We start from the raw sequence: 22877 nt of genomic DNA, 5'->3' as shown, positions 1-22877 counted from the left end.
ACAGGCTGTGGGTTAAACCACAGAGCCTAGGGCTTGCTGATCAGAAGGTCGGCGGTTCGAATCCCTGCCACGGGGTGAGCTCCCGTTGCTCGGTCCCAGCTCCTGCCCACCTAGCAGTTCGAAAGCACGTCAAAGTGCAAGTAGATAAATAGGGACCGCTCCAGCGGGAAGGTAAACGGCGTTTCCGTGCGCTGCTCTGGTTCGCCAGTAGCGGCTTTGTCATGCTGGCCACATGACCCGGAAGCTGTGGACAAATGCCGGTTCCCTCGGCCTATAGAGCAGGATGAGCGTGCAACCCCAGAGTCGTCCGCGACTGGACCTGATGGTCAGGGGTCCCTTTACCTTTACCTAGTGTCAGTTGCTGGTTTTCAAGGACTGATTGGGGGGGGGGAATAATTCTAATCCATATTAGTGTGTATGATTTATGCCATCTGGATTAATTTTGGAGGAGAATAATGTGGTTTTTTGTGAACTCTTCCCCTAATCAAGCTTGTGGCTTTGTAGTGTCTCCTTGGAGACATTTCGATAGGTTTAAGTTTCAGGAAAACAGTTGATGAAAGACGTAAAGTATCTGCTCCTTTTTCCTATTGTGCAACTGAAAAGCATGACTAAGCAGATTTAACCAATCTTATTTTGCTTGGCACGAGCCTGATTGCGCTCCCCATTCACAGTTATTTTGTGAGGAGCTATAGCAGGAAATAAGCTTTTATAATGGAAACAGTGATAGAGGGTGAAGACTGGCTTGTTTTGATTAGACGCCTTTTATTGAATTAAAGAGCATAAGTTCTGCAGTGACTTTGCACAAAAAGCATTAGACTGTAATATTGGAATCCGAGCCTTGTAAAACAGTAGGGAGTTTGCAGAGATCTGGACAAGAGGCGGGGGGAAACCTTCCATTTGGAAGCCATGAGAACTGCAGATGTTGATAGCTTCAGCAGCTGCACCCGGGTTCAGTTTTATGTCCAGCTTGCAAGGAATGCTGTTAGAAAGCAAAGTTTGTGCACCCAGAGAGAATCCAGATGTTGTCCGTGGAGTCAGATTGTCTGTGCGCGGTGCAGGATTAACTAATCAGTGGAGCAACTTTGAAGCAATTTGCAACATCAGGCCAGAAAAAAAGGATGCTATAAAGAGGGGGTTCTACAGGACGCTGTTAGTCATTGTTGAATAAATAGCACCAGAGATGGAAATTTGGAAATAGTTTTGTTGTTGTCCTTTTAAAGATCAAATAAGGCCTTTCCTGCAAATATTGTTTACTCCAATGCTGTTTCTACACTTGTGATTTTTTCTTCCCAAATGCCATTTGGTGTAGAGGAAAACGATAATTTACAAAAGAAGTTGTCTTTTACCAGATCCAACCATTGGTCCATATAGCCCTGTATTGGCTATTAGGGTTAAGGGAACCCCTCCCCCTGCCCTCTTTTGCCTGTTATTCAGCACCTTTGTCCAGGACAGAGAGGTATGGATGCCCTTGAACTCAGGAGCCTCCTACCTTTTTGGTTTCCCTCAGCACGGATATTCTATGAGCTCTCAGATCATATAGGCAGTTCCCCGAGGAAGTGTCCAGGCTTTTGCAGATTTGAAAAATTAAGAGGAATAAGATTAAATAATTGCTGCTGTTTGTCAAGCCACCACCCCAATACTTCACCGGCTTAGACGCTGATGCTGAGGTAGCAAAGTGTGGCAGATTTCCCAAGGTAGCTCCTGATTTTGGCAATTGTCTTCCATTCTCAACGGGCAGCACATTTATCAAAACAAAACAGGCCTTGGTTATTCCGGAGGCACTTCCCAATATGATTACGGCGTTTTGAAGCATAGCGGTATCTAGGAAAGTCAACGCCAAATCAAAGCTCCGCCGGATAAAAACCAGCTCCGGAATCACTCCCAGTTCCAGCAACAATGGTGTCAGGGAGGGAACTTGCGATACTGGAGCTTTCCCATTTTCAGTCCCAGGTGGTCATAAAGATATACAAGCAGCTGCCTGATGTGCAAGGCTGGTTTGGACATGATACAACCTTCAGAGGACTATGCCCAGTGAGTTTCCTTTTCCGCAGGGATGGGAACTACATCTTTAGAGACAGAGCAGAGTCTTTGCATATAGGAAGGACCCGTGCCAATCCAAAAGCTGGGGAAATCCTTGGTATATGCACATGCCCGTGTGCCATTAAAACATTCCTGTAGTATGGTGTGGGTGTGGGTGTGCACACACGTGCTTTTAATCAAACAAATCTCATCTGTAACGTTATTTGGAAGATCAGGACTAGAAGTTTATTGATACATGCAAACTTCTGAATAGAAGATTGCTGGAAGAATCTTCATGTGAGGTACGCGAAGGTGGAATTGTTTTGTGTTCAATAGCAATGAAGGATGGTTGGTTTGATTTTAGGGGAACACAAGTAAGCACTGTATCCTGACAAGTTTGACACCAAATTACAGTGGTACCTCGGTTTACGAACTTAATCCGTTCCGGAAGTCCGTTCTTAAACCGAGGTGCGCTTTCCCTAATGGGGCCTCCAGCCACTGGTGCCCTTCCATCATTTGGCTTCCATTCGTAGACCGAGGTAAAGTTTACAAACCGTGACACTACTTCCAGTTTTGCGGAGTTCGTAAACCGAATAGTTCATAAACAAGGCTGTTATTAAACCGCGGTACCCCTGTATATGCTCTTCCAGGAAACTCCATTTCCTCTCAACAGACAGACAGCATTTTGTGGCCACTGAGCTTGCTCAGCCGTCATTGTCCCTTCCTCCTTCCCTCCATTATGCTTTGCTTTCTAAAAGTTTCTTTTGTACTTGTGCAAACCTTGGGATCAGCCCACTGATTACTAATTGTGTGTGTTTGTGTGGTGCGATTCTGGCTACATCAGAATCCATATTTCGGAGATGAGATTGCCATTAGTATATAGAATAGGAAGGTGCCTTGTAATTGGCCAGACTATTTGCAAGGTGACTACATCTTTTTGTTTTGTTTTAATTCTCGTGTTCTAGTTCAAATTTCTGAGGTTTAATTTGTCTTTTGAAATTCTGTACGTTGTATATTTTTGAATCACTTTACACCACTTTGAGACCTTGATGGCAAAAAGTGGGGTATGTGTTTTTAAATTAAACAAACAAAATAAAAAAATAATTCGGCCAACGCATGGAAATAGAGCTTATGTGTTCAAAACCAATGTACCTCTGAATGCCAGTTTCTCAAGGAGGGAAAGAGAGCAATGCGGGAGGGAGCTTTGCCTTTATGGTCTTGTTTGTTGCCTTCCCAATAGGCCAATTTTGGGAGAAAGTTACTCTACTAGATGGGCTGTCTTCCAGTTGGGCTCTCCTTAGGATGTCAGTGAATCCCATGTGTGCTTCTGTGGAGCCTGACCAAAATTACCACTTGCTAATAGCAGAGAGAGGTTTTGAACTAACAGTACACATAGCTTAAATACTGACGAGAATGGCAAGTTTAGAACTTTTTGCCTGGCTAGCTTTGTTGTTGCCTTTTGGATGTAGAAATGGCCAGTGCTGTCCCAACACTACCACATCAGCACGTGATACCTGTTTTTCAACAGAGTTATGAGCCTCTATGAGCTTTCTGGCATAGTTAATAATTATAAAGATATATAAAAAAGTAACAGTTTCCATATACGCTGGCCAGTTGCCCTTGTTCCAGCCTGAAAAGTGTTTTGGAGCTCAGCGCTGCTAGATTTTGTTCCTCCTAGGCAGGAATGTGTCTATAGAGTGGGTGCCTTCAGACTGTCACGCTCTTGCAGGAGGGATTCCAGTGCAAGCCAGAACTTTGGGTTAACACAAATAAAGTGGATTAAAGCGCTCTGTCACCCTAGCACAGCCAATCAACTTCAAAAGCAAAAACTAAGTAGACCTATTGCAGTTGGAGAAGTGATGGGGGAATGGTATCGAAAAGCATGGGGTGAACAGTTGACTTAATGGGAAGGGAAGTAATAGTACCAATGTATTCCGCTCTGGTCAGACCTCACCTGGAGTACTGTGTCCAGTTCTGGGCACCACAGCTCAAGAAGGATACTGACAAGCTGGAACGTGTCCAGAGGAGTGCAACCAAAATGGTCAAAGGCCTGGAAACGATGCCTTATGAGGAACGGCTTAGGGAGCTGGGTATGTTTAGCCTGAAGAAGAGAAGGTTAAGGGGTGATATGATAGCCATGTTCAAATATATAAAAAGGATGTCACATAGAGGAGGGAGAGAGGTTGTTTTCTGCTGCTCCAGAGAAGCGGACACGGAGCAATGGATTCATACTACAAGAAAGAAGATTCCACCTAAACATTAGGAAGAACGTCCTGACAGTAAGAGCTGTTCGACAGTGGAATTTGCTGCCAGGGAGTGTGGCGGAGTCTCCTTCTTTGGAGGTCTTTAAGCAGAGGCTTGACAGCCATCTGTCAGGAATGCTTTGATGGTGTTTCCTGCTTGGCAGGGGGTTGGACTGGATGGCCCTTGTGGTCTCTTCCAACTCTATGATTCTATGATTCTAAGTACAAGCACTACACAAGCAAAGGGGATTGAATACTTGTTGTCATAGAAGATCCCTGCAAATAAATCAGGACAAATGATCAGGAAAGACTGGGCATAATCTGACCACTGTAAACTTTGCGCAAGCAAAACAGACCTGAATACCACACAAACAGGCAGGGGCGGGAAGCCAAGAGGCACCCCTGGGGGCGGGGCATTGCGGTGCGTGCGTGCGTCATGACGCATGCGCCCCCCCGCCCCCCGGGGGCGCCGGGCGCCGGCTTTGGGACACTCCCGAAGCCGCCGCCCGGTGGCAGCACCCCTTCGTGCTGCGGCTGCTTGTGCCTGCGTGAGCAGCCGCTACACAAAGGGGTGCTGGGAGGCAGATTCGGGAGTCTTTGCGGGCTGCAAAGACTCCCAAATCCGCTGCCCGGGCTCCCTTGGTGGAGCGCAAGTCGGGGCAGGGAGAGGGACGGCCCCTCTCCTTGCCCCGGCTCCGCAAGCCAGCCAGCAGCGGAGCTCGGCAAAGAGGCAAGGGGCGGGCCAGCCAGGAGGGGGTGGCACCCCACCTCGCTGGCCCGCCCCTTGCCTCCATGCTGAGCTGCGCCGCTGGAAGGGGGGCTATTTTCGGTGCTGCTGGGGTGGAGCAGCAGGGGCGGCCAGCGAGGGGGGGTGACACCCCTCCTCACTGGCCGCCCCTGCGGCTCCACCCCGGCAGTGCTGAAAATAGCCTAAAAAGAATTTTAAAAAAAAGTTTAAAAAGTTTTTTTAAAGCCCAGTGGACGGGGCTGCCCCCCCGGTGTGTCACCCCCAGCAGGGGCGCTGCCCGGGGCCCCCCCGCGACGCCCCTGCAAACAGGTCAGCTTGAGGAATCCAGTATCCTTACCATTATCCTATTTAAGCTCCTATAGCTTTGATTAGAGCTCAGCTTCAAAGCACTTGTCCATCTATAATTAAATTACACGAGAGCTTCCCATTTCCCCCCTCATGCTTTGATTGAGGTTTTCATGGAACAAGGCCTTTGTGCACATAGTAGACACCTTAGAGCCTTCTGAAACTCACAGGGGGTCTATTTAACAAAACATGGAGAAATGGTACCGTGAAGGTAGGAACAACTATGTTCCAAGCCAAGTGTGAGGAACCTTTTCGTCCTCCAGATGTTGTGGACCTGCAACTCCCATCAGCCCCAGCAGACATGCCCAATGGCCAGAAATGATGAGAGCTGTAGTTCAGCAACGTCTGGGGGGCCAAAGGTTTCCCATACCTGTTCTAGATTAAGTTCCAAATCTGTGATAATTAGATCACTTTATTGAGATGCAATAATTCTCTCTTCCCAGACCCAACGGCATTTAAACTCAGTATATGAATTCTGAGCTTTCCTTCTTTCCAGCACTGTGTATCTTTTTGGGTGCGATATATGCAACAAGATAGGAGAGGGTATTTTTCTGAAAAATCTGCTCTACTGCAAGACCCCAAAGGAACCCATAATATTTTTTCTAAATTAAGAATGTAAGAAGAGACTGGCGGATCAGACCAATGGCCATCTAGTCCAGCATCCTGTTCTCACAGTGGCCAACCAGATGCCCCAATGGGAAACTAGCCAGCAGCATTCAAGAACAAAAGCACTCTCTTCTCCTGCAGTTTCCAGCAACTGGTATTCAGGAGCATTACTGCCTCCAGCCATGGAGGCAGAGCATAGCCATCATGGCTATCATCCATTGATGGCTTTATCCTCCATGAAAGTATCTAATCCTCTAATCACTGCCTCCCGTGGGATCACGTTCCATGTTTTATTCCATAATTTCATAGGAATTATGTTTGCTCGCTCTGAATGTTTAGAGGAATGACACAACCTTGGTCCATTTGTCAAAAGGCATATGTACTTGGAAAGTCCCTTTAGCCTTCTGAGCAAGATGAAGAAAACATTGGAACGGGCATCCTTGAGGGAGAGGTGGGGGAAAACCTGACATAAAAAGCTCCTTTACAATTCCCTTGCTCCAGTTCAGCTGTAGTGGCTGCCAGCAACAGCTATAAATATCCCTGAACTATGCTACATTTCAGTCATGTTTCATTTTGCTTTTATTGCCCTTGATAAGGATCCATGCTTCCTCGGAGCAGTGGGACACCATGCCAGTAAAAGTTATACAATGTCCATTCACACACACACCCTCATTCTTTCCTTTGCAATCCAATGAGGTCACTGCAAATAACACCAGAACACATGGAGAGCCAGACAGTTCCACTGAGAACTGGGTTGGTGGTGGATTGTTGGGTCCCATGGCGGTTGGCTACAGTTTGCCTTGTTTTGGAAGCACTGAGAAGGAGGGACAGAGGACTACGACACAGATAATGTTTTGGTTCATACAGAAAACAAGCAGGAATAATCCTTGGTCCATTGACAGGGCTGATATGGGGCAGGTAAAATAAAGTTCCATTGTGTCAGCTCTCATTGGAGGAGCAAATGTTGGCGCCTCCAGCTCCCCGTTGGATGTTTGTGTGGACAGGTGTGTCTTCTCCGCACCTGCCCATGTTACAGTTATGTGTAAGGGTCAGACTACACTGCAGGGGCTACCGGCCATTTGCAAACTGGAGAAAGTGTTGTGAGAACTGTCAAGCAAGGCTGAGGAAGACTTAAACACATTGCAGAGTTCCCCCCAAAATAGGCCAGCAGAGCTTTACTGATACTGAAGGCAAGTGAGCATAAATGGTCACAAATCCAATACATTCAGGATTGGCACAGTCCATAATCCTGTTGCAACAGACATAACCTAAACTTACAAGAATGTACAATAAGACTAAACCTTAACACTATAGCACACAGAACAGAGCACTAGAACAAAGAGATAGAAAAAGAAAGTGAGGAATCCGGCTCCTTCTGGCCTGACTATTATAGTCAGCATGACCTTGACAGAAAGGATAGCAGAACCAGCTTAAACCAGTTGTACTCAGCTTCCCAGAAGGAACAACCCAAACATCAGAAGCCTTCTGCCTGTTTCTTTCACATAGAAATAAACCACCTAGAACACTCTTGAATTAAGTAGAATAGGAAAGATCTCTGCACATCAGAGCAATACTTTCTGTACTATGAAATGCAAACTGACAAGAACCACACACACACTGCAACCTTTCCTGTTTGTTACAATAAAGGATACTATACATTCCCATCCTTCCTTTTGGGAGAGCTTGGAAGAGCTTGGGTGGGAATTCCTCCTCCTTTTTTCTAGGCAAATGCAAATGTCTACATTTTCTTCTCATGCAACTGCTTTAATCTACTTCAAAACTAAAGTTGTTTTGGGATGATCCTTTGGGGTGCTCATTATGATTATGATGGTAAAGGTAAAGGGACCCCTGACCATTAGGTCCAGTCATGTCCGACTCTGGGGTTGCGGCGCTCATCTCACGTTAATGGCCGAGGGAGCTGACGTACAGCTTCCAGGTCATGTGTCCAGCATGACAAACCCGCTTCTGGCGGACCAGAGCAGCGCTCGGAAACGCCGTTTACCTTCCCACCGGAGTGGTACCTATTTATCTACTTGCACTTTGACGTGCTTTTGAACTACTAGGTTGGCAGGAGCAGGGACCGAGCAACAGGAGCTCACCCCGTCGCAGGGATTCGAACCACCGACCTTCTGATCAACAAGCCCTAGGCTCTGTGGTTTAACCCACAGCGCCACCCGTGCCATTATGATTGTAGAGAAGCTTATAAACTATCAAATTAGAGACAAGACATGCATGTTTGCATATAGTAATAAATAAGTAGGATGCGAATTAACCTTACATCTCCACCACTATCACCAAAGTAGCCTGTATGTGGAACTACGTATCTGCCCCATGAGATTAGGTCAGGGATAGCCAACATGGTGACCTCCAGCTGTGTTGCCCTCCATCATCCCTAACCACCATCCCTCAACCATTCTGGGTGAGGCTGATGGGACTCCTCCCATCATCTGGAGGACACCATGTTGATGATTCTGGATTAGGTTGACCAATGAATGTATCTTCCAGAAGGTGGTCCAGAAGGAAGGTGGTCTCAGGCGGAAAAAAGTTCCCTCACCTCTGCTTTGGAAACCCCCTGTTTTCCTGCCCTGCTCTCTTGCTAGACATTGTCCAAGGGACTAAGAACAAGACGTGTCATTGAAGGTTACTAGAATGTTTCTTAGAAGCACAGATGTCAATTAGTACTTGATCCAGCCAGCCTTTGAACCAGAGGTCCACTTCTAATTGGAACCACATCAGATAACATTTGTTGCTGAACATTTTGCTCCTGTTTTTGACCATTTCCTCTTGTTTTGCTACATCTCTGTCTTGGGGGTTCCCCTCTCCCACTTCCCCACCTTTTCTTCTTGCACCAAGAGAAAGATGTTTTTGGATCCTACCAAGATTCTTCTGGTAGCTTTCATTCCTGTTTTCTGTTTGTCTTTTCAGAGCAGTCTGTGGAGTATTTTTCTTGGAGTACAAAGCCATCTTTTGTTATCTTGTCCAAACCAAACTAATTTGTCAGTCTTCTTATATCAACTGAAGGGAAAGCTGGAGGGCAGAAGATCAGGAGGGTGCAAGGGTTGAGGTGCGTCAGTATAATTGATGGAAGATTGAGCTTCCTTTTCTTTCTTCATAGTTAGGTACTAGGACACCGAGTTCTGCTGCAGAAGGTGGGGTGATTTTTCTACACAAATTAAGGACTGTTTTACAGAAATACTGTATAACCCTAGTTGGTTTTCCTCTGTTGTTGCTAAAGGTTGGCTGAAAACTAGGCTGTGGAACCATGGCTTGAAGGTGGTTTGCCAAAAGCTATTTGTGCTGATGGAGGCAAAGTGTTAATGTCTGTGGCCAGCAAACCATGGTTATGGCAGTTCTCCACCTCATGCTGGAATTCTTCTGTATGCCCTCTAGGGCTAGCTAAACCATGGTTTTGCTGTATGTCTGGGATCTTGACCAGAATTGAAACAGCCAAACATAATTAAGTGTTATGCTATCAGTTCGATCGCAGCAGGTGTAGAGCACAAGACTCTTAATCCCCAGGGTCGTGGGTTCGAGACCCACGTTGGACAAAAGATCCCTGCATTGCAGGGGGTTAGACTAGATGACCCTTGCAGACCTTTCCAACTCTACAATTCTATGTGTCCCTGGCTTGCATGTTGCCAGGTGGAGAATTTAAGAAGGCTGTTTGTGAAACAAAAGGATTCCTGCAAGCTTATTTGCTTTATTTATTTATAAAACAAAAATTATACACTGTAGTGAATTGAGCAGAATGGAAGGTGAGAGAAGAAGAAGAAGAAGAAGAAGAAGAAGAAGAAGAAGAAGAAGAAGAAGTGGAGGAGGAGGAGGAGGAGGAATTTGGATTTGATATCCTGCTTTATCACTACCCAAAGGAGTCTCAAAGCGGCTAACATTCTCCTTTCCCTTCCTCCCCCACAACAAACACTCTGTGAGGTGAGTGGGGCTGAGAGACTTCAAAGAAGTATGACTAGCCCAAGGTCACCCAGCAGCTGCATGTGGAGGAGCGGAGACGCGAACCCAGTTCCCCAGATTACGAGTCTACCCCTCTGAACCACTACACCACACTGGCTCTCAGAGAGGTTGGGGGGGATGCTGAATTTTGCCCTTGTACAGGGCGCCGCTGAAATTTGAAAGACCAAAGACTGCCCCTGCTACTTTCTTTATTTTGAAAAGCACCTTTCTATCCCTAGTGGCCACAAAGACATGCTTGAAAGTGTGTGAGAATTTGTAAAGGCAGAGAGATGGCTGGGTAAGATCTGCAGTGGCTGGGAACGAGAAGTGTGTGTCCTGCAGAGGCTCGCGTTACTAACAAAGCAGAACACATTGTGCAGAATAGTTTCTTAAAATCTTGGGGGTGGGGTGAATCTGGAAAAGGTGAGAAAGCTATAGAGTTTCTTAGTTTGCAAAATTTGGGTTGCTTTGATACAGAGTCTTTATTTTAAAACATGAGGTATGCACAGTTTTTCTGCAGTGGTACTACCTGCAACGTACACAGAAAGCTGCTCTATTCAAAGTCAGATTGGTCCATCCAGCATCTCCCAAGGTATTCCACAAGGAACTTTCCCAGCCCTACCTGGGGATTAAACCTGGGAACTTGTGTATTCAAAGCCTGCGCTCTACCACTGAAGTACAGCCCTTCCCCAAAATTGGGAATCAATATTTTTTTCCCCTTGGGAAGCAGGAAATTTGTTGTTCAGTCGTTCAGTCATGGCCGACTCTTCATGACCCCATGGACCAGAGCACGCCAGGCACCCCTATCCTCCACTGCCTCCCGCAGCTTGGCCAAACTCATGCCAGTTGCTTCGAGAACACTGTCCAACCATCTCATCCTCTGTCGTCCCCTTCTCTTGTGCCCTCCATCTTTCCAAACATCAGGGTCTTTTCCAGGGAATCTTCTCTTCTCATGAGGTGGCCAAAGTACTGGAGCCTCAACTTCAGGATCTGTCCTTCCAGTGAGCACTCAGGGCTGATTTCTTTAAGGATGGATATGTTTGATCTTTTTGCATTCCATGGGACTCTCAAGAGTCTCCTCCAGCACCACAATTAAAAAGCATCAATTCTTCAACGATCAGGAAATTACAATGTGCTATTTTAGAGCACCTGATGAAAGCTGGCTTGTTGTAAGTGTGCTCTATATTCCCTCCTGTTTTTTCTTCTTTTATCTTTTGGAGCTAGGAAGAAGTGTCATAGAATCTAGGAATCCTAGAGAGAAGGGTGACTTTGAAAAGGAGCTAGATTTAGATGCCCAGTGGGGGTTGTAGAAGAGAATGGAAACCTAGGCAATAAAACCTGGTCTGCATTTTATTATCGGCCTATAAACTTCAACATGGCTGTGTTTAACATGTGCTTCTATTGTGTCAAGATGGGCTGGAGCCAGATTGGGAAGAATCCCCCACTATTAAGGGGGCAATCCAACACTTGATGGATGGACTCCATCTCAAGTGTTGCAAAGCGATAAAAGGAACATTGGTATATATTGGGTGTTCTTTTATATATGTTATTTGGTTATTCCGAGGAGCCAAGTGGAGAGTGTTTGGCAGGTGACCTGCAATTTAGGAATCCCTGGCTTCAGGTCTTGTCCTATCCATGAATTCACTAGGGTATGTAAGGCAAAGAACCACTATTATTATTTATTACATTTATTAGTCATTTTTTAAAACAGGAAACTCAGAGCAACTTACAAAAACGAACATTAAAAATAAGTGTAAAACAACCTAAAATACACAAGTAATACAGGTGAAACTCGAAAAATTTGAATATCGTGGAAAGGTTAATTTCTTTCAGTATTTCAAATCAAAAGGTGAAACTAATATATGAGATAGACTCATGACATGCAAAGCGAGATATGCCGAGCCTTCATTTGTTATAATTGTGATGATTATGGCGTACAGCTGATGAGAACCCCAAATCAACAATTTCAACTTTGGGGTTTTCATCAGCTGTGCGGCATAATCATCACAATTATAACAAAGGCTTGACATATCTCGCTTTGCATGTCATGAGTCTATCTCATATATTAAACTCCAGCAGCTAATGAAAACAATTGATTACATAAATGGACTTTCCCATGATATTCTAATTTTTCGAGTTTCACCTGTATATTTTTAAAAAACCAGGTCCAGCTCCACCACAATAAATGATGAGAAGATTAAGATCCAAAGACTAGGGTAAATAAGACCATATTTTGCCTGGCACCTAAGAACAGATAGTAATGGCACCAGACATGCATCCCTACAGAGAGTATTCCATAAACAGGGAGCCACCATATCCCTCAGGTCGAACTTAGCTGATAGGGGGGGGGGGGGAATAAGGTGGGGAAAGGGAAGAAGAAGTATCAAAGGGATACTGGAAAATGTAGGGAATTTTAATAAAATGGTAAATTGCCTAATGTGTTTCATTCTAAACTTTCCTCAGGGACACTGGAAGAACAACAAACTAATTCATATCACCATAGAAAATCATATTCATAACATATTTTTTCGTTTGTAAGACGATGCTTTTTGCTTAAAAAAATGGGGTGTCGTCTGATACACAGATAGTGAATGCAGAGAGGGGAACGTGCGATTAATGCAGGAGATTGGCAGCTGCAATTGGGCGGGTGATTGGTGGCTGCGCCAAGGCCTGCTGGCGATTGGCTGTGGCGATTGGGCAGGCGATTGGCAGCTGCGGCAAGTAGGTGGGTGGGCTGTTGGTGGCGGCGAGCGGGCAGACAATTGGTGGCTGTGGCAAGGTGTGCGGTCGGCAGAGGCTGTGGCAAGCGATTGGCAGTGGCGGGCAGGCGGGTGAGAGATTGGCGGAAGTGACCTCCCCCACCCTCCAAAAAAGCAAGACAACTTAATTTCTTATACACAGGAAAATATGGTAAGTTGTGTAAAATATCCATAGGTGTTAATCAGACTGACCATATTAAATATCGTAAAGTGATGCAACATTAACCGCATCTTATTAATGTGTTTTTCACAGCGCAGTCCTTAAAAGGAGGCCTCTGTCACTGCCCATCAACTGAGCAGCCATTACAGAAATCCTCTGTGAACGTTGGCAAGTGTTAATCGCCTGACTTGGTTGTGATGTCAGGTGATTGACAGGCCAGTGGTTTCGGCCACTTGTCAGAGTTGGCCTCCACGAAGAGTGGGGGATTGAGGGATCTGGCCCATCAACTAGATCCATTTTCCTCCTCCCCCTGCTCTTCAGTTGCAGCCAGCTATGTGGAGTGGACGCAGGAAAAGACCAGGCATTGCGACTAAACTCTGCAAAATTAGACTGGGGAACAAAACATGCGGCTTCCATTTTGTTCTACCAGTTTGGCCTCGTGCCATCTGCAGCACGAGGGTAACATTAACCTGCCTCACAGGGTCATTGTAACTGAGGCAATGGATGTAAAATACATTGAACACCAGATGGATATATAAATTATTGCAGCAGCATTATATTTATTACATGGGGGGCAGATGCTCCTGTGAATGATGTTGGATTGATAGGAACGCTGCAGTCCACTGATGCAAACGCACAAATAGTTTACTGGGCTGCAATTTCCTTTTAGCAGCTTTATCTGCCCCCCCCCAAACCCCCTGAGGGCTAGACACTTCAGAATCACAACTGGATTCTTGGAATTCTAAAAAGCAATTAAAGGCCACGTTAAACACTTTAGGGGCATCGAGTGCAGACTATATTTCCTGCACCTTGCCAGCCATTGTCATACAGTGGCACTTTTGGGGTGCAGGGAGGACAGCTGGTTAATTGCTGATTTCATATCAGACTGCATGTCAGTCCTGGGCTTTCAAAAACAATTTTCACTGTTATAAATTAGACCTAAATTAAGACAGTATTTTATTTTTCTTTATTAGCCATCTGCTCACTGTTTGTCTATGATGCAAGGAGCAATATAATTTGGGCTGTGCAGCTGCTGCATTGATTATGGGCCTCTCTTGTGATGATGGAACGAGTGCTGTCATGCTGGACTAGGTACCAAACCAGGAAATGGACCCAGTGCTCCTTCCATCTAGGAGAAACGTTTAAGGTCCTAGGAAATCGTTGTGGCAGAAGCTGCCAGCCAACATGTGTCTATTAAAATCCAAATTTCTCATGTTTGGATTTACCTATTTGTTGGTCAACTATGAGCATTTAACTGCCGGTACAAGTGTTTAGCCACTCGTGCAAATTATCTGTTTGTGTGAGCGGAACAGCGCTGGAGGGAGAGGAAATCCCTGCTCACAGGAGCTGATAAGACAAGTTCTGTATGTCACTTCCTCGCTGCTACATTGTTCAGTAGAGTGGACCATACGGTAGGCGGTTAAATTGGTGTTTTCTCATACTTCTGGATAGGTGATGGGATAGGTGATGGGCAATTCGTTTGATCACCCAGAAGGCTAATACTTCCACCCACCAACCCCCTTGGCATTTCCAGTTATGTGGATTGGGTAGCAGGTTGTGGAATGACCTGTCTCTGCTGGAGAGCATGTAACAATTGTAACATTCCAGATAGACAGTACTGAGCAAAAGGTCTGAACTGCTTGTAAAGGCAAGATTACTCTGTACTTTTGAAGTGGACCAGAGTACGAATGAATTCACCCTTAGAGGAGTCTTTATTTTTACACTGTAGCACAGCTGCTAGGAGGGACACGGGTCTAAACCACTGAGCCTCTGGTCTAAACCACTGAGCCTCTTGGGCTTGCCGATTGGAAGGTTGGTGGTTCAAATCCCCGCAATGGGGTGAGCTTCCATTGCTCTGTCCCAGCTCCTGCCAACCTGGCAGTTTGAAAGCATGCCAGTGCAATTAGATAAATCGGTTCCACTGCAGCAGGAAGGTAAACAGTGTTTCCGTCATGGTGTTCTGTTGCACCAGTAGCGGTTTAGCCCTGCTGGCCACATGACCCGGAAAGCTGTCTATGGACAAATGCCGGCTCCCTTGGCCTGAAGCAAGATGAGTGTCAAACCCCCCCCCCATAGACTTAACCATCCAGGGGTCCTTTACCTTTACCTTTAGGAGGCCCTTATTGAGAAAGACTGTAAAGGCAACCTGCAGGAACCTGCCTGTAGATGTTTTGGACTATGATTCCCATCACCCCTAGCCCTCACAGCCATGCTGACTGACACTAATGGGAGTTGTAGTCCAAAACTTCTGGATGGACACCAGGTTGGTGAAGCAGGTGTGGATGAATCTGTCACTTTCCATCTCTCCATTTTTATTTTTCCAACCTTAAGTTCAGTACTCTACGTTTTCACATCAGTTTGCAATTTAAAAACAAGTACTCATGAAAATTCATCTACATTTTAGTGCAACGTTCTCCTAGTGTACACATTTTGCATTCAATTTTGCGTAATATGCACATTTTTTACATTTTAATTTCCCAAAATAATGCATTTTAGTATGTTATTTTTCACTAATAGTGTATTTTTATGCACGCTTTCCACTAACACATGCTGCATTTTTGTCCACGTTAATTGGTTTTTGGAACAGCACCACAACTTTCAGAGAAGTGCAAAATTCACATGTTAGCTTTGCTTTGGTTCGTGTATTGTTTTAGGAACTGTGATTTCGACAGTTTCATTTTAACAGGGGAATCTTCAACCCCCCCCCCAGCTTTAAGGCAATTCCTGCCCCCAAGCAAACTCCAAGGGGACGACAGAGGATGAGATGGTTGGACAGTGTTCTCGAAGCGACTGGAATGAGTTTGGCCAAACTGCGAGAGGGAGTGGAGGATAGGGGTGCCTGGCGTGCTCTGGTCCATGGGGTCACGAAGAGTCGGACACGACTGAACGATTGAACAACAACAATCAAATCAGATGAATCTGTATTTACATTTTGCAGTGTTTCCTTACTGATATTTCCTTGATGCATTGTGACCAGGTTTTAATCCATATCTTGCACCGATGCGGCTCATGTGAGGTCTTAGAATTTGCATCCGTTACAAGTAGCGCTTCAGTTGTAGAAGCCCACAAGAAAGATGAATGCTTTGTGGTCATTTGACAGAATCGTAATCAGAACAAAGTTTACTGCCTCCCTGCGCTCAGCCTCTCATGTGGAACGCAGCTGTGCTGTTATTTGTTCTTGATTTGCAGTTCACTATGCACCAGTGAACAGGACTTGGAAATTAAAAATGGGAGATGAGAAAACAGATGGAATTGAGTGGGGAGTGGAATTAGTAAGGGAGGAGAGAGCATTGTGGTACAACGTTTGATTCAGTAGTTGGGGAGAAGCTGATACTTTTTGAGATTGCACTCACTTGACTGATGCTCTTTCCTGCATCCTTCTGTATGCAGTGGGAGTGAGGCCCATATCATGGCAGGCTGAGGGAGGCTGAAATCTAAAATGATTAGGATGTTAATCCATGACTGGCTGAGTATGTTGTCCAAGAGTTGATGGTCAAGGAGAGGAGACAGTTGAGCTTTTCTTGAGCAACAACGTTTTTCTAAACTATGCTTTGACCTTATATTTTTGGGTTTCTTTTGGATCTTAACTTCTGGCTTGTCCTCTGATTCTAACTTGCTTTTAGTTACTGCTTGCATAGGCTCCTTGGCTCACACCAAAAAGCTGCCCACAGTCCAGTCCTGACATCCTGCTTGCATAATGAGGAAGTTGATGAAGCCACCTTCCCAGATGTCTCTATGCAGGAGACAACGAAATGTGGAGATAGGAAATAACATGTTGTCCAAATCCAATGCAGGACATTGCGCCGTTGAGTATATTCCCCATTTGAACCTAGCAGTCTCCTTTGGGGATATGAACGATAGCTGTAAAATTGTGAGGAGGGGGGTCAGAGTGGATCCTGCACTCAGCTAAACATGTACCAGTTGTTTAACCTTCATGCCTCAGGGATTCCTGCGGAATTTGATTTGAATGACTCTTGCCTTCATCAGCTGCAGGGAGAGAACTGGCCCTTTGCGCCTCTGGATGAAGAAATGTAACAACCGAAAACCGGATTGTTTGAGATCACTGTCATCTTTTCCCTTGTCTTCTGAGTCACACCTCTAAACTAGGTCACGGGGTTGCACGGGTATAATTCAGGGCAAGATCTGGCTTGTGCAGCAATCTTTTGAGGCATCTTCTAAATGCATTCCAAAGTGAATATGTAATTGTCAAAAATATGACTGTGGGTAGCATGCTTCATTAAGGTGTCTCATGCCAGAATGTCACATGGATGCAATTACGACTTTCATAACTGTCTAGCATTGGGAGCAGAAAGGGAGGGGTTTTTCTAAGTTTTCCAGTATGTGACTTGATCATAATTTTAAAAAAAAAGTTAAATTGCTTTATTTGAAATACATTTTACTATTATCAAGGTTTGAATAATGGTCTTGTTGAAGTCATGTTCATTGGTTAATTACAGTTCTACAAAACGCACGCTTGTTTTGATTTTAGTCCTTTATCTCCTGCTAGTATGTATGGGAGATATATGCCCCCAGAATCTTTCACTACAAACTTGGGCTCCATGGCAGATTAGCAGGTACAGAAAAGGGGATTGTGGGTGAGTGAGTGAAAATGGTAGGCTTGTGACTCATTCTTCTCCCTGTTTTCTCCTTCTCCCCTCCTCTTCGATCTTCTTAGGGAGGATTTTGGATTTGAAGACTGGGACAGTGAAGAAAGAGGGCCAGCAGTCTTCAATGAGAATGTGCATGGGATCGAGGCGGTCGTTCATATGCAGAATGAGGTATACCCTTCTGTTCAAACATGCAGGGCTTCATTGCTTTTCCATTACTGTTGCATCTGGACCTGAACTGCTGCTGTGTGCCTCCAGAAGCAGCAATATGGTGGAATAGCCTCCAGTGGAGACTAGCTGCAAAATATTGGGGTAGACTTGATGAAAGTACTGCAAGGATTTGGTGGAGTTAAATTGAGTGGCGTTGCCAATTTGCAGTGGTAAAATTTAGATTTGTTGTTCTGCCTACTTTTGCCTCTTGCTATGCCCACCAATTGTGTGTGGTACCCAGGAGGAACCCTTGGGTTGAAAAGGGTTCCCCACCTCTGTTTTTAACTGGAGATGTCTGTGACTGAACATGGAAGCTTTTGCATGCAAAACAAATACCCTAATTTCCCTCCTATGGGATTCCCATAAACACGTGGGTGTCCATTGTACATAGCGAGGGCAGGGGCGTTTCCCTAAACCAGCAAGGATTCCTATGAATTGTTCCTCTAAAAAAACAAATAAACTTCTAATAGGGTTTCATTGGACAGCAGATAAAGTCCACGGACTTTCCTGCAGACCCTTGGAACCGAAAAGCATCCAGATACATTGATGGGTATCTTCCCTTGAATTCAGCCTGTGCAGTAAAATATGGGGAACATGAATGCTTGGCAAAGTTAGGGGTCTATGGCCCCGTGATAGACCTTCTGATCTGCAAACGTTCTCCCTCTTGAGTGGCCACCTGGAAGGGTTCTATTTTATCTCCATGTTTGGCATGTAAAAGGTCAAAGGATCAGCTCCCAGCATCTCCAAGCTGCAAACTGGACTAGTGAGAGGGCATGGCAAGGTCTGGAAAATTCAGGAACATTGGAGGGAACTCTGGGTTGGCTCCACTGCTGCACTATCACTGCCCCGACCTTGTCTCTGCCTTGCAGCAGCAACCCCTAACCACTACCTGCTCCTCCCTTGCAGAGCCACTACCAGACAGTACAGCCAATGCTGAGTTAGATGGACAAGTGGCCTGGCTCCGTAGCATGTCAAGTTTCCATTCAAATACAAGTCTCCATATTGATGGTTCAGCAGGCCATGAAAAAGAGGTCCGATTGTTGCTTTCAATGTGCAACAAACACATCATTTTACGAAGGTGGATTGTTGCCAACCCATGAGTAGCATATGCTATTCAGTGAACTCTCTAGTGCCTGCTTTCATTACGTCAATAAATCTGAATTTTGCATTTTTCTGCCATTAATAAAAGAATACTCTGTATAAAAGAACCAACAGCTCATATCCTTTCTACAGTTGTGTTTACCAGAACTTAATTTTCCCCTGTACTTCTTCAGGAGGAAAAAAATGATTCAAATCCACCACCGGAATGTGAGCCTTTGTGTCATCCTAATGTGTGACTATTGAAACCAGCACTTTAGGGCCCAAACATTCCAGAATGGAATGGAAATGGGGGCTGTGTTTGTGTTTCACAACAAGCCAATGTTATTATTTAAAAACATGTTGAAAGGCAAGAGGAATTAATCACCAACTAATTTTAGCAGATGAGCAAATCTCGAGAACATCTTCATTTTGCAATTTTCAAACATTTTAGGTGACTGCCCGTTAAATGTTTTGTTGTCTCGGTCAAATTGCGTTTGCAGCAATTAAACATCCCATGGGTCTGTGGGTTATGATATAGCCATTCTTTGGCCTCAGAATATATTTGGGATTCTTCTACTCATTCTATCTCATAAATTGTTTTTTCAGTTTGAGGTGCTGAACATCGTCGTCGTCATTATTTAATATTTCTTAGATTTCTATACCACCCTTTACCTAATGATCTCAGGGTGGTGTACAACAGTGCCAACCAAATACGCCACATAATCCCATACATACTAGAAGATGAGACCAAACAATGGATACACCTAGAGAGGGACACAGTTGAAAATATCTGCACCACAGCATACCCACTCCTCCCAAACAAACTAAGAAAAATACCCACAACACTTAACAGGTACACAAAAACCATGTTCAAAACATGGAAGACAGAAACAAGCAAACAAACTATCCCCAACCCCATCCCCACTAACTCCCCTGGCCTACCACCCATTATTCCACCATGCAGCACAAAACCTCCAAATAAAAACCTGGCAAACCAAAGGCTTATATCGCCTAATAGACTTTTATAAAAAACAACAAACCTCTGTCAACACAGGAAATACAGGACAAACTAGAAGACACCCAAATGCCCTGGTTAGCACAACACCAATTACATACCCTCTTAAACAACCCAGCAGTAAAATCAGCAGCAACTAGACCCCTGACAACCTTCGAAAACCTCATCCTAACGACAAAGGGACACGGCAAAGGGATGGTATCCACAATATACAAAAAAACCCATTAAGAACATAATTTAGGGGGCGTAATAATATAAAACACAGAGCAGAATACTAGGCAGCATAATTAAATAATCATAATAACAGTCTCTCCCCCCCTTCCAGGCTATTGATTATTTAATGGCCAAAGGCTTGAGTAAAGAGGAATGTTTTTGCCTGGTGCCTAAAGACATGTAGCACCAGGTGAACCTGTTCTTGTGTTGTCACTCCAAACTTCTTGGGGAGTGGGGACATAGAGAAGGGCCTTGGGTGACAAGTGCAGGGTCTGGATTGGTTTGTATGGGGAGAGGTGGTTCTTCCTGCAATGACAACTGCTGGCAGCCATTTTGTATCTTTCCAGAATCATAAAATTGTAGAGTTGGAAGGGACCCCAACAGTCATCTAGTCCAACCCCCTGCAATGTAGGAATCTCAACTAGATCATACATGACAGATGACCATCCAACCTCTCCTTTAAAACCTCCAAGGAACGAGAGTCTGCCACCTCATTGGAGTCTGTTCCATTACCAAACAGCTCTTATTGTCAGAAAGTTCTTCCTAGTATTTAGGAAGGTGTTTAGGACAGTACAAAGGAGAAAGAAGAGGTGACAAATATTCGGAGAAAGTTCTGTAAAGTCACCTTATTCTTTTGCGGGGCTGAGGGGAGAAGGCAAAGAAAGAAAGAAAGAAAGAAAGAAAGAAAGAAAGAAAGAAAGAAAGAAAGAAAGATCTCAGAAATTTCCTCAGAAATAAATGTCTTCAGATGAATTCCAGCTCAGCTCTAGTTGAAAATGCTTGTGGTGTGCACTCTCCAAGTACTGGAAATGAACTTCTTTGAGTTGTTATATTTACTGGTCAGTCTTGCCAAACAGTCAAGCCACCTGGAGATAAAATCGATCCCTTCCAGGTGACCACTCGGGAGGGAGAACGTTTCCAGATCAGAAGATTCTTTTGTTTTCGTTCAGCTCACCACAAAATGACTAACACAGGCATAGGGCTTGTAAAAATAATGATTATGGGCTAGTAAAAAAGAATCGTGGGCTAGGAACTCCTTTACCAAACTGCTGTTGATTGTGCAATTTGTATTTCACCCTTTTTCTTTTATGAGTTACGGTTCTCTGGTGTGTGTTTCCCTACCCCTCCCTAATTTGAACAATTGGAACATCTAGGGCAGCCTGGTGTCTCCAGGAACTGTTCTGAACTAAACATACTGGTTGGGATTGATAGAGGTCCCCATGTGCGCTATACCTTCAAAGCACTATTATACTGATTTAAAAAGTCATGGTTCGCCCACAAAGAATTGTGGGAACTATAGCTTCCTAACTACAGGTTGCTAATAGTCTCACAGAGCTACAATTCTCAGAGCTCCTTGGGAAGAGGGATTGGTTGTTAAACCACTCTGGGAACTGTAGGTCCGTGAGCGCAAAGGGGGTCTCCTAGCAGCTCTCAGTACTTTTAACACACTACAGATCCCAGGATGCTTTGGTGAAGCCATGGCTATTTTAAGTGGAACAATACTGCTTTAAATGTATAGTGCAATGGGGCTGAAGCTGCAGTCCAGAACATCTGGAAGGCAGCAGGTGTATTGGGGGGAACAGATCAAGGGACAGACGGTTTCAAGAAAAATAGCCTACAGTTCTCAATCCGTTTAGGTTTGCTAAAAATCATCTAGCCCAAAAGGTTCCTGACGGCCCATACCGTATTGGCCTAAATATAAGCCTCACTTTTTTCTCGAATTCCAACCATAAAAAGTTAAAGTGTAGCTTAAATTTGCGACCTTACAAAAATTGGCTTTTACGATATCGCTGCTGAAACAGACATACGGTAAAATAGTACGGGTGTGAGTGCCCGCGGAATTGTAAGGGAGTGGCTTATATTCGGGTATTGTCTATTCCCCCCCCCCCGAATTTTAAAGGTGTGGCTTATATTCGGGTGCGGCTTACATTCGTGCCAATACGGTATTGTCTCTCCCCTTCCCTCTTCAATCAAGTGTTTTTACTCAACTCGTTGATGTGCTGGTTTGCTTGCAGGTGTGGAAATGCCCCACTGGATCACTTGCCCCTAAACAGAATAACTACCATGCGAAAAAGATACAGGTAGGTGTTTTTCCTTCACTTGTTCACCATCCAGTTGCCCGTTTTGTTAGCTCTCCTATCGGGACCCTGGAGAGTTGTTGCTTTTCAGAGTAGACATTGGGGTAGATCCAGACTTAGCCACGCTTAGAGTAGTCCTCTTGGAATCAGTGGGACTTTGTGTGTAAGTTAAGTCACATTGAATTCAGTGGGCTCCCTTCTCTTAAGGTTGACTCAGAGTATATTTACGTTTGCAGCTTTAAGACACAGCGGGGTCATTCCCACCCCCTGCATTTGAAGCAGGGTGGATTTGATTTAAATCACAATTTAAATCACTAGTCAGTAAGACTTTATTTAAATCAAATTTTTAACAGAGAGACTCATTCTTGCTGGTATAATCTTAATATTTACAACCAGATGAAGGTTTCATTTTTGGAATTATAAGTTTTCAGAGTAGTTTTTACAGTTATATCAAAATTACTGATTTGGTTATACTATTAGAACTACATTGACAGATAATTATGAAATTATTGTGAGGTTTAATAAGTTAACTGTTGATATTGGGACAACTTTTCTGCTGTAATATACTGGAAGGAGAAAAATAATCATTTACTTAAAAACAATTTAAGCAATTTATTTAACTAAAACAATAACATTGTAGCATATGTATCCATGTTTGTTAACTGATGTGGTTAAACAATTAAAAAACAAAAAAAACTTTAGACTGAGGTTTAGTACACATGAAAAACTTAAAACAAATCCTTATTTCCTGATGAATAGCCTTTGGACTATAATGTAACTTAAATAGAAATCTATCTTTAGAAAGATTGTTCCTCCAAAAGCATTTTATTTTAAAAAATCCAGTTT

General features: G+C 44.3%; 1 protein-coding gene across 1 annotated transcript in view; it reads left to right on the top strand.

Moving 5' to 3' along the window:
• The window catches only part of ARNT2 (aryl hydrocarbon receptor nuclear translocator 2), a 141539-nt gene that overhangs the window by 53745 nt on the left and 64917 nt on the right, over window positions 1-22877 (top strand). The window contains exons 6-7 of the mRNA XM_033166824.1: window positions 17504-17606; window positions 21969-22034. Of these exons, the coding sequence (XP_033022715.1) occupies window positions 17504-17606; window positions 21969-22034 (169 nt within the window). The remainder of the gene's footprint in view (window positions 1-17503; window positions 17607-21968; window positions 22035-22877) is intronic.

This window comes from Lacerta agilis, chromosome 13 (genome assembly GCF_009819535.1).
Source record: "Lacerta agilis isolate rLacAgi1 chromosome 13, rLacAgi1.pri, whole genome shotgun sequence".
In the NCBI taxonomy this organism is placed as follows: domain Eukaryota; kingdom Metazoa; phylum Chordata; class Lepidosauria; order Squamata; family Lacertidae; genus Lacerta; species Lacerta agilis.
The sequence above is the reverse complement of the archived record's forward strand: the minus strand, read 5'-3'. Positions and strand labels throughout refer to the sequence as shown.